At 44.6% G+C, this 18708-nt stretch overlaps 2 protein-coding genes across 2 annotated transcripts in view; both read left to right on the top strand.

Annotated features, from left to right (window-relative positions):
• The window catches only part of c5 (complement component 5), a 29409-nt gene extending 14980 nt beyond the window's left edge, over positions 1 to 14429 (top strand). Inside the window, exons 20-42 of the mRNA XM_038703214.1 lie at positions 190 to 329; positions 481 to 714; positions 1282 to 1342; positions 1434 to 1523; positions 2367 to 2579; positions 2656 to 2731; positions 4214 to 4373; positions 4459 to 4563; positions 5213 to 5384; positions 5660 to 5784; positions 7000 to 7080; positions 7176 to 7325; positions 8087 to 8149; positions 8262 to 8352; positions 8694 to 8733; positions 8861 to 8963; positions 9599 to 9673; positions 10111 to 10216; positions 11219 to 11302; positions 11382 to 11471; positions 11635 to 11727; positions 13752 to 13890; positions 13991 to 14429. Coding sequence (XP_038559142.1) covers positions 190 to 329; positions 481 to 714; positions 1282 to 1342; positions 1434 to 1523; positions 2367 to 2579; positions 2656 to 2731; positions 4214 to 4373; positions 4459 to 4563; positions 5213 to 5384; positions 5660 to 5784; positions 7000 to 7080; positions 7176 to 7325; positions 8087 to 8149; positions 8262 to 8352; positions 8694 to 8733; positions 8861 to 8963; positions 9599 to 9673; positions 10111 to 10216; positions 11219 to 11302; positions 11382 to 11471; positions 11635 to 11727; positions 13752 to 13890; positions 13991 to 14132 — 2633 coding nt within the window. The 3' untranslated portion in view covers positions 14133 to 14429. The remainder of the gene's footprint in view (positions 1 to 189; positions 330 to 480; positions 715 to 1281; positions 1343 to 1433; positions 1524 to 2366; positions 2580 to 2655; positions 2732 to 4213; positions 4374 to 4458; positions 4564 to 5212; positions 5385 to 5659; positions 5785 to 6999; positions 7081 to 7175; positions 7326 to 8086; positions 8150 to 8261; positions 8353 to 8693; positions 8734 to 8860; positions 8964 to 9598; positions 9674 to 10110; positions 10217 to 11218; positions 11303 to 11381; positions 11472 to 11634; positions 11728 to 13751; positions 13891 to 13990) is intronic.
• The window catches only part of LOC119891504 (scavenger receptor cysteine-rich type 1 protein M160-like), a 1270577-nt gene that overhangs the window by 598057 nt on the left and 653812 nt on the right, over positions 1 to 18708 (top strand). The gene's annotated exons all lie outside the window — the stretch shown is intronic.

Here is an 18708-nt window from a genome sequence, read left to right as displayed (position 1 = left end):
GACGCACAGTAGAGCGCTAGCTTAACTGCGTTCTACAGAAGACTTTTATCACTTTCTTTATATTTTCAAAAGTCCATTGACTAGCAATAAACTCAAAGCCACAAAGGGGCCATACTTTACACAGTGGGGTATTGGACGCTTCATTTCCTACATCCTGGTGGCGTTTTTGTAACCGTGTCTCTCCTCCAGGTATTTGTGTTGCGGAGCCGGTTCAGGTGTCGGTCAGTCTGCTGCTCAGCATGGACATCCCGCTGCCTTATCAGGTGGTCAGAGGGGAACAGCTGGAGCTGAAAGGCTCCGTGTACAACCATCAGCCCGACGACATCACGGTACCAACCACGCGCCACAACTCACTACATATCCCATGAGTTTCTGCCAGAGGACCGCTGACAGAGCGCACACAGAATACTGTTGTTTTATCTGTGGTAGGCGTGTTTGAATGCCTCAAGTGAAGGCAGCTATCTTGTGTTTCCTCCTCAGTACTGTGTGACGGTGACCGTCGGCCCGGCACTTTGCCTGCTGCAGTCGCAGCCGGTCGCCAGGACGGCGGGGCTGCACACCACCGCCTGCACCTGGACCTCCTTGGCTGCAGGAGGTGTGGGGAAAGTGAGCTTCACCCTGCTGGGCTTGGAGCCTGGAGAACACACCCTGACCTTCACTCTGAAGACTCGCGAAGGACAAAAAGACATCCTGGAGAAGAAGCTACGAGTGGTGGTACGTACATGGATGGATGAATAAATAAATGAATGAATAAATGGAGGATAGACCGTCCATCTCAACCCGTTCTCACTCCCAAGTTGGTCAAGAGCCATTGGTGTCAGTTTGTAACGCACTGGGAGCACCTTAGCGTTATAAAAGGTGAACATCAGCTCACCTGTAACTAACGTTGCTACTGTTAGCGTTAGCTGGATCTGGGGCATCATTGTAGCACGACACGTTGAACAGGGTGCGTTCCTTCAGATTCACGCCATGTTGAAGGAAACGCTTTGTCATGTTAGAGCTGCTCCCTCCCTCGCACCAAACCTCCGTACTGCAGCTGTTGCATTTTGCTGTGGCGTTCTCTTTTTTTAGTGAAGCTAAGCCAACTTGCAACCGGTTTTCTTGACCCTCTTCAGGTCTGAGGACATGTGGTGGACAGGTGGGGAGCGGCTGAGAACAGACAGAGACAGTCAGAAACATCAGATTTTACTAAAAAAATACCTGAAACAAGTGTTGAACTGCTTTCAACATTTTGTGAATGTAAACCACACAATTTAACTCTTCCCCTGGTTGTGTTTCCAGCCTGAAGGACTGAGGAAGGAGGAGTATTCTGGAGGGAGACTCGACCCACAGGGACTCTACGGTACGTTCGCTCTGTCTGCTCTGACAGTGTTTGTTGTTGTGTTTGTTGACGACTCTGTGCTCTCTGTCACTGTGTTTTCATGCTGTTGTAGGTTCTGAGAAGAGAACAGTGGAGCTGAAGAACAAAATACCGGCCAACGTCGTTCCCAACACGGAAGTAGAGAGAATGCTGACTATCAATGGTAAGACGTGGGAAGGTGTGTGGTCAGGTGAGGTTACTTTATTTGTGCTTGTAGGTAAATTTGTCTTTGCAGAGGACGAGTCATCCTCATATTCGGAAACAAACACAGAAAGCAGATACTAAACAGTAAATGAAACATGAAGTTTTAAGTAAAGTACTCAAGGTCCACTTGGTTCGTTAGTGCTCTTTGCTGTTGGAACGACAGTCCTTGTGGTCGTTGGAGACACCCGAGACGAGAAGTCTGAACGACCGTTGATCGTTTGCATCCTCGCCTGAGGCCAAATGTTGGCATCATCTTGACAACAACCCCACAGAGGTTAGAGCCAGGACTCCCTGCCAGTCAGTCAGAGGTGGGAGATGAAACGTCTTCGAGTATCTTCAACCAGGTCCAGATGCCCTTGATTCTAACCTTCCTTGAATTGAAATGAAAGGCCTAAAACAGGCTGTGTTCTCGTATCATTTATTTCTCTTCCTGAAGCATCACGCTAACTCACACAGACACCAGGTCAGAGATCGGAATAACCGGCAGTAACACCCAAGATTCATCACAGGGTTGGGAATAATGTGGAACGGATTTAATGCCAAGAATAAACAAGGCAGAACAGTAATAACGCAAAACATGGAACCAAAACCCCTCAAAATAAGACCCGAAATCCCCAAACCATGACACATTCTGCATCAGTACTCTAAAAACATCAATCAAATTACAAAAACTAACCCCACAAACACATCTGCACATACGATATATCACGCACACCCATGAATGCCATAAAACTAAGCAGAAGATCTGTCGCCCTCTGTGGTTCATCAGTGTAACTACATGTGTGTGTGCTTTATGTACCAGGTGAGGTTCTTGATGAAGTCCTGTCAGTGGTGCACAGCCCCGAAGGCCTCCGACAGCTCGTCAACCTGCCGTCCGGGTCGGCGGAGGCGGAGCTCGGGGGACTCCTCCCCCTGGTCCAGGTGTATCAGTACCTGGAGACGACGAGGCGCTGGGACGTCCTGGGAGAAGACATCCAGAAGAGCTCAGCAGATCTGAGACGGAGGATCAGAGACGGTGAGGAGACGACGAGGAGACGCTGACGGTGACCTGAGGAGTTCTGTGTATTGACTGTGTGTTTGTGTGTGTGCAGGTCTGGTCAGCATCAGTTCGTTCAGAGGCGGAGACTCCAGCTACAGCATGTGGAGGAAGAGAGAACCCAGCACCTGGTCAGAACACACAACAATCAGTCACCATAATATCTTAATTTAACGATGTGTGAGCAGACATTATCGCGTCATGCATACAGTCCACGTGTGTTAGAGTTCAAATGAGTGAAAGACAGCGGCAGAAAAGCTAGACGTGGATCAGCCTTACTTGGTGGTGGTTTGGCCTTGAAAAGACGGATGTTGCTCAAAAGACAACAATCTGCAAACTATAGCCGGGACTCCTTAGTCCCCAGATCTCTTTTCAAGGAACTAAAAGGTTCCTGCGGTCCACTGTTGTGTGCGTTTCCACCGCGGTCTAAAGATTAGGCGAATTAACCAGCTGACGTAGGCTGTAGGCCTGCACGCCGTACGCAGAGATGCACTATCCACTGTCAGTGTCAGATCCACTATTCATGAGCAACGTTTTATAAACGGACATCAGCTTTGATGTAATACAGTGAAAAACTACAGTGTAACAAGACAACCTTGCGAGCTTAAATTGTGGCGAGATTTCTCGTCAGGTTAAAAGCAGAAAGTTTTGAACAGCTGCTGAAACACAGGAGCTGTGAAAGTCCAGGAGTTTCTAACTGAATTAAAATTAAATAACTTCTCATTGAGGTGAAAAGGAGCCACGTGCACATTTAAAGAGGTCACTTCCCCAAACAGAGACACAAAGACGAGGGAAGACTGAATCCTAGCAGGGATGAAATAAGTTGATCTACAGCAGAAACAGATCTGAGAGCTGCACTGACTTAGATTCTGTTTTCCCTTTACATAAATAAAAACATAAATAAAAGACAGAAATTACTGCAAAAAAAGAGACCAGAATGCAGGAAATTAAGTGTTTAAAGCTCATAAATTTCTTATAATTCAGCACTGAAGATGAATATTGTTAAAGTCTCGATCTCTTGAGCGAAGTGTCTCGTCTCACTCCTAACTGAGGATCTTCACAGACTCTGATGAAAAAGGATGCGTGTTCGCCTGGTTCACTGTTGAATGGACACATGAGCACGAGCCTCACTTCATCTCGCGCAGTGAGACAGACGTGAATGCAGAAATGACCTTAAACACCGATTTGCATATCAAAGACCTCAGTGAGACCTCACGAGGTTTTGGGAGAGCTATTACAAGATATGAGGAAACATGCAGTTTAAACTGAAACCGGCTTCAGGTGCACATTAATGACACTGATGTTCGTTGGGAGATGAACCTTAGTCTAAAAGTGAGGGACAAAGATCTGATTATTACAATAATTATTTGTAATATAGTAAAATTTTGCTCCAGTTCCACTTGCTATTAAAACTATTAAAATACTTATAATACACATGACTACTTATATTAAATATATTATAATCTGACCTGTAATAATATGGATTTCACTTTCAGTACTTGAGTGTAGGATTCTCTTCTGCTACTCTGGCGCCCTCTGGTGATCACATTAAACATGACACTGTGGCAGACAGCATGAGCCCCGTCTCTCCCCCCCCCCCCCCCCCCCTCCAGGTTGACAGCTCTGGTGGTGAAGACCCTGTCCCTGACGGACCCTGTGGTCCCCGTGGACCATCAGTCTCTGTCAGACTCGGTGTCCTGGTTGATCCGCAGCACTCAGCAGCCGGACGGGTCCTTCAGCGACACGTCCTCCTTCAGACCCAACAGAATCATGGTCAGCTCCTCCTCCTCCTCCTCTGCTGAGTAGCACTTACTTTCTGGGCTGCTGTTAAAGTTAAGTGTCTTCTGATTGGCTGCAGGCCTCGGGGACGGATGCAGGCGACCAATCAGTGTATCTGACGTCCTTCGTGCTGATTGCCTTACACAAAGCAACGAGCATCCAAGACCCGATCCTGCAGCTGCGAGTGAGAACACACCTCCTCTTCCTCCTGCTGTCTTCGTCCTCCTCTTCCTCCTGCTGTCTTCGTCCTCTTCCTCCTGCTGTCTTCGTCCTCCTCTTCCTCCTGCTGTCTTCGTCCTCCTCTTCCTCCTGCTGTCTTCGTCCTCCTCTTCCTCCTGCTGTCTTCGTCCTCCTCTTCCTCCTGCTGTCTTCGTCCTCCTCTTCCTCCTGCTGTCTTCGTCCTCCTCCTCTTCCTCCTGCTGTCTTCGTCCTCCTCCTCTTCCTCCTGCTGTCTTCCTCCTCTTCCTCCTGCTGTCTTCGTCCTCCTCTTCCTCCTGCTGTCTTCGTCCTCCTCCTCTTCCTCCTGCTGTCTTCGTCCTCCTCCTCTTCCTCCTGCTGTCTTCGTCCTCTTCCTCCTGCTGTCTTCGTCCTCCTGCTGTCTTCGTCGTCCTCCTCTTCCTCCTGCTGTCTTCGTCCTCCTCCTCTTCCTCCTGCTGTCTTCGTCCTCTTCCTCCTGCTGTCTTCGTCCTCTTCCTCCTGCTGTCTTCGTCCTCCTCCTGCTGTCCTCTTCCTCCTGCTGTCTTCGTCCTCCTGCTGTCGTCCTCCTCCTCCTGCTGTCTTCGTCCTTACACAGTTTTAAGAGACATAACCTTTCCTCTCCTCCTCTCTCTCAGTTTCACGATGACAGTATCAAATCTGCAGCAAACTACATTTCCCAGCGTGCCCTGGGTGTGAAGAGTGTGTATGTGCGTGCGGTGGCGACCTACGCTCTGACCCTTCAGGACCCCAACAGCGTGACGGCCTCTCAGCTGCTCAGCTCTCTGGAGAACCTGGCTCGACAGAAAGGTGTGGCCGTTATTTTGGGAAGTTACTCACATATTTTACATAAATCCAAACTTCAGAATCAGGTTTAAGTTATTTTCACATATACAAGGACTTTGTTTTGGGGACTAGTTGCCCAACAACAATAAACAAACTTCTATAAATATAAAGATTTCTAAAAATATGAAATTGACAGAATTATTTGCAGAATTGTAATGTGTAATAAAATACTGTGTTGTGCAAACATGCAGGGGGGGAATGATTTAATAATGTATAATAAAACAATGCTGTGCGTGCAGGTCACCCCGCTGTGCTCAGGTACTGGCAGGAGCCCAGCGTGAAAGCTGATTGGCTGAAACCCGACCAATCCAGCGGTCTGACGGTGGAGATGACTGCGTACGTCCTGCTGACTGTGCTGCTCAAGGTGCTGTCACTTCCTGTTGATTCTTTAGCGAGCATGAAAACCTCCGGTGGTTTAGCTCCTCCCCTCGCCGCAGTGACGGAGGGGTGTACTGGTGGGTGTGGTTTCAGGTGCAGCAGCAGCCAGTGACACGCTGCTTTTCAGCCTGGTGTTTTTGATGAATTCAGGAATTATTTGGTGGTAATAAATACACTTTTACATGATCACAAGATTTTACACACATAACGTTTTCATAAATATTCACAAGGTTTGTAGAAGCACAATTGGCCGCAGCTGAAATTATAATTAGCTGAGCAGCAAGCGAATAAAAACTGGATGGTGACAAAGATAATACAGAATGTGTCCTCCAGTTTGGACTCTCTTGCTCATTTAAAGACCAGCAGTTTGAAGACAGCGTGCTTTAGAGTCCCTCCCTCTTTAGAGTCCCTCCCTCTTCTCTTTTATAAATCGAATGCTTTGACTCCGTTTAAATTGTGCCCTGAATTACACACGTGATGTTTGTCAGTTTAAAAGATCATTTAAGTCAAGAAAGTCGCCGTTTTGTGTGAAACCGTTCAATGAACCTCATCTCTCGTCGCGCGCAATACACATCACCAACATGTTAGCGCCGCAATGCTAAGCTAACGTTCACTGCTTGCTCGCTACCAAGTGGGAACCTCCAGCGCTGCACTGTGTACATTTGACCAGTGGATCAACTCAAACCAAGTGAAAGCTGGAGTGATAAAGTGTTTGTCATTAAATCAGTGGTCCAGTCCTGTCCAGCTTATATCTGTGGATCTGATGTTGCTGCGATGTTGAATGTTCAACTTGTATCAACTGGTACTGCTAACAATGGCTAGATGCGTCCATCTTGGTTTTCCGACTTAAATCGGTTGTTGTACTGGAACGCGGTCAGCTTGGGTATGAAGTCATTCCCAGCTCCGATTTCTGAGGTAAATGGAACGCGGCATAACTACACAAAGAATAAAGTTGCTTGAAGTTAAAGGTTTCAGGTCGAACCACCAAAAGTTTTTCCACAGGGAAACAGACAAATGTTCCCTGATGTGGCCCCACACTACAGGATAATCTGCTTCACCCCCCTGATAATTATGAGGCGTTCCCGATCCGAGGCTGGTCTGAACAGATTATCTGCCTGATGGACGCCGCCTGACAGACAGATGTCTCTGTGGGAACGGAAATACTGGAGTTTGAATTAAGACGTGTTGTTCTTTGTTAAAGGGGAGAATCCAGTACGCAAACCCCATCCTGGCCTGGCTGACCCAGGATCAGCACTACGGAGAGGGTTTCTACTCTGTACAGGTACACACACTTACAGATGTTCATTTCCTCTGGTCTGTTGGGCGACCTTTGACCTCCAACCTATCTGTCAAGCTTTCTGTCTGTCTGTCTCTCAGGACACAGTGTTGACTCTGGAGGCGGTGACAGAGTACAGCAGAGTCATCCCTCGAGCTGTCCTCAATCAGGACATCAACATCCGCTTCAAGAAGGGAGAGCTGCGGCGTGTCCAGCTCAGCCAGAGCCGGCCTGTGGCCACGCCCATCCAGGTGAGAGTGAGACATGTGCAGGACAGGGAGACAGGTGCAGGACAGTGAGACATGTGCAGGACAGTGAGACATGTGCAGGACAGGGAGACATGTGCAGGACAGGGAGACATGTGCAGGACAGGGAGACATGTGCAGGACAGTGAGACATGTGCAGGACAGTGAGACATGTGCAGGACAGGGAGACAGATTCAGGACGGGGAGACAGATTCAGGACAGATTCAGGACAGGGAGACAGATTCAGGACAGATTCAGGACAGGGAGACAGATTCAGGACAGATTCAGGACAGGGAGACAGATTCAGGACAGGGAGACAGATTCAGGACGGGGAGACAGATTCAGGACAGGGAGACAGATTCAGGACAGATTCAGGACAGGGAGACAGATTCAGGACAGGGAGACAGATTCAGGACAGATTCAGGACAGGGAGACAGATTCAGGACAGATTCAGGACAGGGAGACAGATTCAGGACAGGGAGACAGATTCAGGACAGGGAGACAGATTCAGGACAGATTCAGGACAGGGAGACAGATTCAGGACAGTGAGACAGGTGCAGGACAGGGAGACAGATTCAGGACAGATTCAGGACAGGGAGACAGATTCAGGACAGGGAGACAGATTCAGGACAGATTCAGGACAGGGAGACAGATTCAGGACAGGGAGACAGATTCAGGACAGATTCAGGACAGGGAGACAGATTCAGGACAGATTCAGGACAGGGAGACAGGACCCTTCTAAACTACCTGCATGTTTTGTCTCCCAGGTGACAACGAATCAGGACATCACTGTCACCACAGGTTATGGGAGGGGCGTGTCCAACGTGAAGGTGGGTACGGATTAACACCATTAACAAATCCCACTAAGTTCACTCGACATTTAAATCTTTGTAAAAAAAAAATCCCAGAATGCCCTTCACCTTTACCTCACTGTGTTTCCAGATGAAGACAGTTTACTACACGACGACGGCATCCACAGAGAAATGTAACTTTGACATCACGATCGAGGTGGTGGGCCCCGACGCCTCCAACAGTAAGAGTTCAATCCAACTTTATTGGCATTTCACTGCCGACGCTCAGATGGACAGACACAAGGTGCTGCAGAGGAACCAGCTTCTACAGCTGTCTGTCCATCTGTCTGTCCATCTGTCTGTCCACCTGCCTGTCTACCTGCCTGTCCGTCTGTCTGTCTACCTGTCCACCTGTCTGTCCATCTGTCTGTCCATCTGTCTGTCCACCTGCCTGTCTACCTGCCTGTCCGTCTGTCTGTCCACCTGCCTGTCCACCTGCCTGTCCACCTGTCTGTCCACCTGTCTGTCTACCTGCCTGTCTGTCCAGCTGTCTGTTTGAACGGAGTACCTTTCTCCTCCTCAGGTCCCAGTATGCGTGGTCCTCACCTGATCGCCTGTGCAAGGTAAGAAATCTGAATCTAAACTGATTATTTAACTAAAATTATGTCTCTGTAAACATTAAAACACTTATCGTTTCACCTTGAGGCTCTTTCAGACCTTTACTGAGATCCTGAGCTGTATGTGTTCCAGGTACAAACCTCCTCCCAACGAGGTGATCACAGAGTCCAGTCTGACGGTGATGAAGATCCAGCTGCCAACAGGTGTGGAGGCTTACCTGGAGGACCTGAGACAGGTGAGCTTTACTGTTTAGGTTCAGCCTGAGGATCCGATGATGTCCGTCAGTATGAGGACAGACAGTGCTCCCATCCACCTGTTTTCACCCAGTTTAATAAACGCTGAGTGTAATTCAGCGCTGTGAGGAGGACAGCTGTTCACCTGCATTTCTAATGACCACACAAGATCAAAAAGTGGCGAGTCATGAACTTTGCAAACAGCCAAACATCAAGCAGGTGGGACAACACGAGACACAGCAACATTACTGACTAGTCCAACAGGAAGAAGGCCAGCTCGCCGACTTTCAGCTCTTTTAGCTCAACCAGTAAAAAACAGCCTGATATTTATGTTCGCTCTCTTGCTCTGTCGATCTCTCTTCCTCCTCGTCTTCTTCGGTGTCCTCCGCCTCTGCCTTGATATCCACACTGAGAGCGCCGAGTCAGCTCCTTCCAAAGAACTCTCACTGCACATTATTTACCTGTTGCTTCCTCTTATCGCTCGCTGAAGAGTCGTGTTGGTGCTGTAAAGCTTTACGCTCTTGTCATGGTAGTTTTCCTGCTCTTCATGACGCCACATTTGGATGGAAACTTCACCAACATTATGTTATTTTTCACCAGTTCAGTATATGTAAATAAAAGTGTGGTATTTTTGCAGTTCAGAGACATGGAGGAGCCGATCATCTCGCACTATGAACTGCAAGGAAACACTGTGGTCATTCAGATGGACGCTGTGAGTAACACAGACTCCAGCATGCTGGACGTCTGGAGCAAAACACACAGAGTTTAATTATCTATGTTTATCTTTAACTTCCATAAGCTGCTTGTTAGATCTGCGAGCAGAGACTCTACTTGTCGGTGTGTTCAAGGACGCTCCGACATCTGTACATTGCACTGTATGTTTGTGATCAGAGAAAATTTACACCAGAAGACACAACAACTGAACATGGACGTCAGGAAAAGGATAATTAGTTTTTTGCCTTAATCGATCCAAAACTGATCACTTGTTCCAGAAAATCCAATAATGTAAAGGTGATAAAAGCATTCGTGTTTATGAATTTGTGACATATTATCAACAGAAGCGGTGGTTTGATTTGTGCCTTTTTATGTTAAGATAACTTCCTGCCCTGTTGCTAGGCTTACTGTGATAACTTCCTGTCTGGTTGCTAGGTTCCCTCGGACATCTTCCTGTGCGTTGGTTTTCGGATCAGGACCGGGTTCACTGTGAGCGGGGCCAGCAAATCCCTGTTCAGCGTCTATGAGCCTCAGGACAAAGGTGAGAGCTCAGTTAAAACTTTATGGATACAGATTAATAACTCACCGCTCTGAAACTCTCGCTCCAGTCCGTGTTGCCGAGCCGGTCGGCAACACGGACGCCGACCGGCCCTTCTCTGCTTCTGATTGGCTAGTAGTCCTTAACTAGGAACTGAGCATGTGCAACTCCCAACAAAGATCATGTAGAGACAAGATGTATCACTCCATAGCTAAAACGAAGCCTTCAACACAGGCTGAAAAGAGGAGCTGCAGCAACGTGCAGTATGACAAACATATAACCATGGAAACCTGCTCTGGTACAAACTCTGAATAAGATTATGAATCTGACAATGAGCAGAAAACCACGCCTTTAAACTAATAATGCTGTGTAACCTCAGAAGTCTGAGCTGGGAAGGACGTCACACCCGAGTTGACCACGTTCAGTACAACAACAGATTTAAGTTGGGAAACCAACATGGCCATTGTTAGCAATACCACTTGATAATGCACGTACAGACACCACAGCAACATGTCCACAGATTTAAGCTGGACAGTTCTGTGTGTGCGACTGAGTTAATGACACAAAAAAGAGTAGTGCGATAAACAGTATATAAAAATCCGAGGTTCCCCTTACTTTCCGGATCAGAAATCCGACTTAAGGAGGCTTTCCAGTTGAAATTTCCTTCAGCGTAACACCCTCTGCTTAAATAAATAAAATCTTTAATTACAGAGACGTCCAGATCCGGTTAGATCCTTTGAATGTCACCTGAGACTTTTTATTGTTTGGCTTTTCTTCAGATGAGATTTGTGTCCGGGACATGTTTAGCCTAGCTTAGCACAAAGACTGGAAGCAGGGGGAAACTATTAGCTTAGTTCACCTTCCGACAACTCGAACACTGTCAGATTTACATAAAATGAATCTGAAACATCCGACTCTGGAGAAGACAGACACCAAGAGGACTGTTTAAAATGTTTGATTGTTCCTTTAAGATGTTGTTAAAATGATGCACGTGTTCTCCTGCAGAGAGCTCCTGCACCAAACAGTTCTCCTACGAGGAGCAGAAGCTGCAGCGCCTCTGTGTGGGCGAACAGTGTCAGTGTATGACAGGTAACGCCTGCCTTGTTCTCATGTCGTTGTGGACTCTGTGCGGTGAACATGTTGTAACGGTTGCGTTGTTGTTGTTCAGCTGCGTGCGCTGCCTACAGAGGAAAGGTGGATGCGAGTCTGACAGCAGCCAAACGCACTGATGAGACCTGCAAGCCTCACATCAGATACGGTGAGAAGGAGACTGAGGGCTTAATTCAACCACCTGGACAACAAACACTGCAGCTACGTATCAAGAAGTGTATCGTTCAGATGTTTGGCATTTAAGAGACACAAAACATCCTCCCAGCAGACGTTTCCCGTCACTGCTCTCTGCTCTGTTTGTCTCCCTGCAGCCTATAAGGTGACGGTGAAGTCCTCAACAGCAGAAGGAGACTTTATGACCTACACAGCCACCGTAGCTGAAGTCCTGAAGAACACAGACAAAGGTGACATGATGATAAATAATCTTTATTTATAGAGCACTTTTCAAAAACAAGTTATAAGAGCTTTAAGAAGTGTAAAGACAATAAAACATATAAAAACAAATACATGATAAAAGCAAGACAACACTTAAGAGACTAAAATCAATTTAAAGTTTTCACATTTTACCAAAGGTAGACACAAGTCGTACATCAAGGCAATAACAAAGAAGGATTGTACAAAATACCCCCCTCACACAAAGTAAAAATGAAACAAACAACGACAACAAAAAAGACAACATCAAAGTATAAGTAGGGAACCACAAGGTGTAAATATACAATATCTAAAATAAAAAGGGAAAAACCCCAAACAAAACAACTCAACTCAAAAACGACAACTGTGTGCTACAACTAACAAATATTAGTACGACAATTATGATGCGTGAACACTGTACACAAAGATGAAAGGCGGTGTGTGTACTGAGGATGTAGAGACATGCTGCAGGAACAGTTGCAGAGCATCGGATTTTCTCCAGTTTCATAAATGAAAGCGCATCTTTTATCCATCTGAGATGAGTGGAGGGATGAGGGCTCTTCCACATCATCAAAATAATACGCCTAGCCAGCATCGTCAGGAACGCCACAAAGTTAGCAAAATAGGCTGGAAGAGAAAGACCCTGTGACAAAACTCCAGAGAGGGCAGTCACAGGAGATGGCTGAACACTGACAGATGTGACAGCGGATTTGAACTCAAACACTGATTCCCAAAATGTGGACAGAGATGGACATAACCAAAACATATGGGTAACATTTGCCGGACCTAGTTTGCACCGGGGGCAGTTAGGGTCAAGCCCGGGTAGATACGAGCCAATCTGCTTCTAGACCAATGGGCTCTGTGAATTATTTTACATTGAATGCGCAGGTGGAGGACGAGTGTACCCGCCTCAGAATGGACTGCCACATGGCTTTATCAATGTCTATCTGAAGATCAGTCGAGCAGGCACCACAAATGTCATCAGTTGGTTCACGTGAATTAGAAAACAATATATTGTACAGTTTTGATATGGCTCCCTTACGAGAGGGCACAACTTCGAGAACAGAATCCACCAAAGTGGCAACAGGAATATCAGGGAAGCAGGGATAGTTTTCGCGAATAAAGTCCTGAGCCTGTAAATACGTAAAAAAATGCGTCCTTGGCAGGTCGAAATGTGAGGACACAAAAGATGCTACATTTCCCTCTCTGTAGAAGTCCTTCAGAGTCCAGGCCGGGTCTTGCCCAGATTAGAAAGCCTGCATGCCCAAGCGAAGGGGGAAATAAAGGGTTAGAGTGCAGTGGAGTTGAAAGAGGTGGAGTTGAGCACCCAAAAAGAGTTTGACTTGTGCCCATATTTTTAACGAATTACGAACAACAATATTATTGGAAACAGTTGTAGGAGAAAGGTTTAGTGGAGAGCAGAGGAAAGAACGTAAGGAGCCCGTAGCACATGTTCTATTTGCAGCCATTTTGGCTTCTCCCACTTGAGAGCCACACCAAAACAAACGAACAACGAACATTTGCTGCCCAATAGTATATTTGGAAATTGGGTAAAGCCAAGCCACCCAAGTCCTTACTCTGCAAGACTAAAATACATTTAAAGTAAAAATAAAATATTAAAAAATATTAAATAAAAAACCCTGTGAGGTGTTTTATTTTGAAAATTGGCCGTGATTAGATCCGGCAACCGTGGCGCAGCCGTAACGTGCCGTAGCCGGAGTCAGTGGATTCCTGGTGTTAGAAACACAAGACAGAGATGAAAACCTCTTCATCACTTCGACACATTGAGAAGAAAATGCTGCAAATAAATAAAACACAAACAAATGAAGAAGCTCATTCAGCCACCTGACAACAGGTGCAGCATGAAGAAAAGTTCTGCACACTAACAGCCAGGCTTCCATCTGACCCGAGTGTCAGTCAGCTGATCATTAACAGTCCACAGGTGGTTGTTGTTTGTTACTTCCTGTCACATGACCTGCTGTTACCGCCTCACACTTCATCGTTTCGTCTCTTGCAGCATTTGAAGCGGTGAGTTCGGGTACAGAGGTGGAGCTGGTAAAAAAGGTCACCTGCAGCGCTGTGGAAATCCAGAACAACAACCAGTACCTGGTGATGGGAGCCAGCGGGTCGGAGGTCGCGCTCAGCCAAGGCTTCAAGTAAGTGTCTCTCTACCACTCTCTCTCCTGTAGTTCTTCTTCTCTCTCCTGTAGTTCTTCCAGTTTGTCGTGGCGCTGACCGTTTGTTTGGGTCTTGAAGGTATCGTCTTCCTCTGGACTCGGAGGCGCTGGTGGAGCGGTGGCCCACAGACTGTAGTTCTCCCGAGTGTTTGGACTACATTTCCCAGCTGGAGGACTTTGCTCTGGACCTGCAGTTAGCCAGCTGTCCTGACTCATCCTAACTCAGCAGACCAGATTTTCACTGCACTTTTTAATTTAATAGGAGGGGGTGAAGGTGAACACGTTGTTATTAGCTCAGCTTTAAACAGAGCTCACAGTTTAAATGTAAATTCATTTTATTTCTCCTTTTCATAATCTGCCAATAAAATTCAAATAAATTCACAGAGTGTAACTGATTTACTTTTCCAGTGGAAAGATAATAAAGGTGGTTGACAAGTTATATATTTCCATTTGAAGCTACTTTCCACTTCAATCCTTCTGTACTTCTGTACTAACATAAAGTACTTTTTACTGCACTACATTCATCTGACAGCTATGATTACTTATTTTGCAGATAAAGATTTGAAATACTAAACATATATGCAACCTGGTGGTTTTGCTACTTTTACCTAAGTGAAGGATCATGAATACTTCTTCCAATAAGTATCAATAAATATTATCTCAAAAAGGACATAAAAAGGAATTTCAAATAAATATGGAGAGTCAGGTTCACAAACTTTTTGCCACTCGCAGAAATGCAATATTAGATGCTTTTGCTCAATGAATAAATGTCTCATACTTTAATTGGGTTCTCTTGATTTACTAAATCTGAGCCTGTTTTAGGTCGTATTTGTGCAGAAATATAGGAAATTCTAAAGAGTTCACAAATGTTTGAGCATCACTGTGTAATGACCGGCTGTTCTTCATTAGTATAATGGTACATAGAAATTTAATTGTTTAAAACTTAACAATTTATATTTATACATATGGCCTGGATGGGCTTTGCAGGAGGTTGAGCAGGTCCAGTTTATCATCACAGGTAAGAGTAGAGTGTCTTTTTTTTCACTTCATCAACAAATATTAGTAAGTACTTTAAGTAGTAATGTTAATTAATGTTCCCAATATTTCTGCTAACCCAGCAGTGATAATGTTGTCCGTTTGCTGTTTCAGTGAAGTGGAGGAATTTAATATCAACGGAGGTCAGAAAAGAGACCATTCAGTAGGTAGTGCTGTTACCTAGTTCACAATCTGGGGTTTGAATATTGAAGGATCAAGTCAAATGTTAATGATTTGGTAAATCTATATTGGTTTTCTTGCATCTCTTTTTCTCTCTCAGGAGTCCTTGAGGCTTCTGTCGTCCTCCACTGTGAAATACAGAGAGATGCGGATGTTCATTATTGAGCTGTAGGCCGATGTATAAAATATTGATTCTGCTCCCGGAGTTGTTCTTGTGTCTTAGCTCTCTCCATCCAACTGGGTAAAATAAACTAACCTGATTGTGCTTGCCATGTGCTAAATGCCTCAGACACACAGGTGTAATTTACAACAAGAAATGTTGCAAACTAAATTTTATTTGCACAATAAAAAAAACATGCAATGCAATGGAAATATAAAAGAAACAAAGCTGCTGATTACTGCTTTATCTTCTGGTGGATTTTTATATTTTAAGTTGTCACGTGTTTCCCTTTATTTATAAAGACATTTTCACCAGACTGCAGAAAGTGTTTGATGCACAAAACTTTATGGGGCAAGACCCCCCCACTCATTTCAGCAATAAATATTTCTTCAAAATAGTGTTAAAAAATCTTCACATCTTGTTCTTATATACCCAATATTGTATTATCGTCACACCCCTAATGTGACCCCTGGTGTCCCCACCACTTTTCAACACAAAGTGACACCCTTGCTCAGACAGATCTGTGAAAAACTTTTATTTTAGCAAGTCAATCGAGGTAAAAACAATAGCGGTATGTACAGTAAATTATCATTAAAATGTTTGTTTTATAAATGAAAATTTTAAGTAAAATTTTGTTTTTATACACCAAAAACCAACAGTGGAGGCAAACTGCATTAAGTCTGATTTCTGTAATCTGCTAGTGTCTATTTTTTTTAACTATGTGATGAACTGAATTAAAACATTTAACAAATATATGAACATAAATATCAATGCAAAACCCGGTGGAGGCAGATGGCCGCCCACCCTGAGCCATGTTTCTGCCTCTTAAAGGAAGTTTTTCCTTGCCTCTGTCTCCTAGTGCTTATTTCACATGAAATAAGAATAAGTATTATACTCGCAGACTGTAAAGAAATCAGTTTTAACTATATCTATGTAATCTGTTACATTTGGGAACTAAGATGATTTAATATGAAATTAGATGAGGATAAAATATGTTACTGGGTTTTCGCACACATGCAACTACAGTCATAAAAACCACTGTGAGAGTTTTTCCTCTATTTGTTCCTAAAATGTGTTTTATTGTTAGTTTTCAATATTTGAGCTTAAAGACATGTGACATACTGTCAGGTGCGGCATTAAAAAAAAATGTAAATGGATTTCAGTTTACAGTGATAAAAAGAATCTTGAAAAATCTAGATGAAGTTTTTAATGATTCATACATGAAAGGGCGAGGGTCCTTTACTGCAGCCAGAAGGAGGATGAGGAGGAGCTGAGTCTGTGTAAACTCTCTCCTCTCTGCCCTCCAGTGGTCACACTGAGTCACTGCAACACTACGTTACACTGACGTGGCCAACAGGACTCACACTTCTTATTAGGACCAATATAATCAGTATCGATGATGAGGACTGCTGAGTGATGATAGTTTCATCACCACTGAAGAGAAATGCTCCTGATTCAATCTCAGAGATCTCAGCTGGACTTTATATAAATATATAAACATGCGATGAACATTTCACTTCCTGTTCCTCTGAATCTGTCAGAAAGTTTTTATTTAACGACGTGTGAAGAAGAGAGACGCTTAAAGTTCTTAATGTTGGATTCATCAGAAATACTTTGTCGCTTCCTGTGCGAAAACACCTGAACCCGCACTACGAAAGGTGACGGTACCCGGGGTCTGTTGCCATGGCAATTTACGCCGCATCTCTAAACTGCTCCGAGCAGGTTTTGTTGGTGGTGAACTCGACTCGGCTCGGTTAGAGGTGACTCGGACTACACACCACATCTGTCCTCAGTGTTGATGATGAGAATATTAATACACACCGCTTTATAAAATACGTTTAGATTTCAGCCTGACTTGTTGAGAAGTCTTACTATTTTTATGGCCAACAACACAAAGCAATAGTTGTTTTATGTCTTAAGTTCATAGGTTCACCACGCGGACATATAATCCTATAGGCTACATAGTAACTTAGGTTTGTTCTGGGATAGAGGATGTTGTCTCTTATAAACACACACATATATATATATTAGATATTAAAGGGAAGCAACTGATCAGTCACTTAACATCATAATGCGCAAAACCCAACACATCAGTGGATCTACGGTCTCAGCCTAATATCTGTTCACACTCAGGATTATCTCTGCAGTAAGATCTGCACAGATCACAGTTTTCCTGCCTGATTGCAGTTGCTGATTTTTTAAAAGGTCTGACCTGCAGATTCCGATTTTCTGTCTAAGATCTATAACTGAGTGCATACACAAACATTTTTGTAACTGTTTATACTGTAAAAATCTATTTTTATTAGGATCCCCATCAGCACCAGTATAAATGTTCTCACTGGTCTGTATGGTCATAATGAAACACTGATTATAAAATAACATTTCCACTGGAAGGAGCTGAAAATAAAATTTTAATTCTACTTAATTCTCCAATTTATTTTAGTGTTTAGCGTTTTCCCAGCAGCAGATGAGCCGCCTGTGCAGGAGGCTTGTGGTCTGAAGGACATCTTCACCAGCAGCTGTGTTCACTGTTGCTTCACCTGCTGCCTGCTTTAAATATCTTTCTGTGTGTTTCTCTGCAGATGCAGGGAGCGCTGCGTCTTCTTCTCTCGTGAATAACTTCCACACACCTGAGACGCGTTTCAGCCCGTGTGTGTGCGTCTGTGACGTGAGCTTACTGTCTGTGCACACAAGAAACACGGCGTGTTCAGAAAACTGGATATTTGACCCTGCTCGGCTCCGGTCACCGGTCGGAGCAGAGTAAGTGAAAATAAACGGCCTATTTCAGTCCCCAGCTGATCAATCTGCGCATCTCTAGCTGTAGAAGATGAGTTACAATCTAATAAGCTGTTAAACAAGCTACCAAACAAGCTAGGTAATGTTATAATAACAGAGTGGGCTCATGGAGAAATAATCTGTTATCATAACTTTTTGTCATGAGTAATTTATTAATGACTCGGCATCATCTGTATTAAAGACAAGAATCAGTTCATCCAATGTTTAAAGTGCATAAAACAGCTTAACATTATACTGATGGATTTGAACTGGTTTTCTCCCATTGGACTCCTGTAAGGGGGAAAGCAGGCAGTGGACCAAACCACTGTGAGGCAAGAGGGGGGGACTCAAAATGTTTCTAAACTTAAAAAGCACTTTAATTGCCCTGTTTGCGTTTGTATTGTTTTACTATTTACACAAGTGTTTGAAGTATATATCATTATATTATTTGATGGTTTTTAAGGGGGGACATGTCCCCCCCTATCTGGGGGGATGTCCCCCCTGTCCCCCCCGTGATTCCCGCCTGTGGATGAAAGTGTCAAATTTACAAGAAGAAAAATCGAAAATTAAAGTCACTCTGGTGTTTTCTTCTCTAAGGTGTATGATAATTTAGTGATTGTGGGTATTTCCTCACTGCTAAATCCGGT

The sequence above is a fragment of the Micropterus salmoides genome, unplaced genomic scaffold (assembly GCF_014851395.1).
Source record: "Micropterus salmoides isolate LMB-PRFRI ecotype aquatic unplaced genomic scaffold, ASM1485139v1 Ms_hic_scaffold_7, whole genome shotgun sequence".
NCBI lineage: Eukaryota > Metazoa > Chordata > Actinopteri > Centrarchiformes > Centrarchidae > Micropterus > Micropterus salmoides.
The sequence above is the reverse complement of the archived record's forward strand: the minus strand, read 5'-3'. Positions and strand labels throughout refer to the sequence as shown.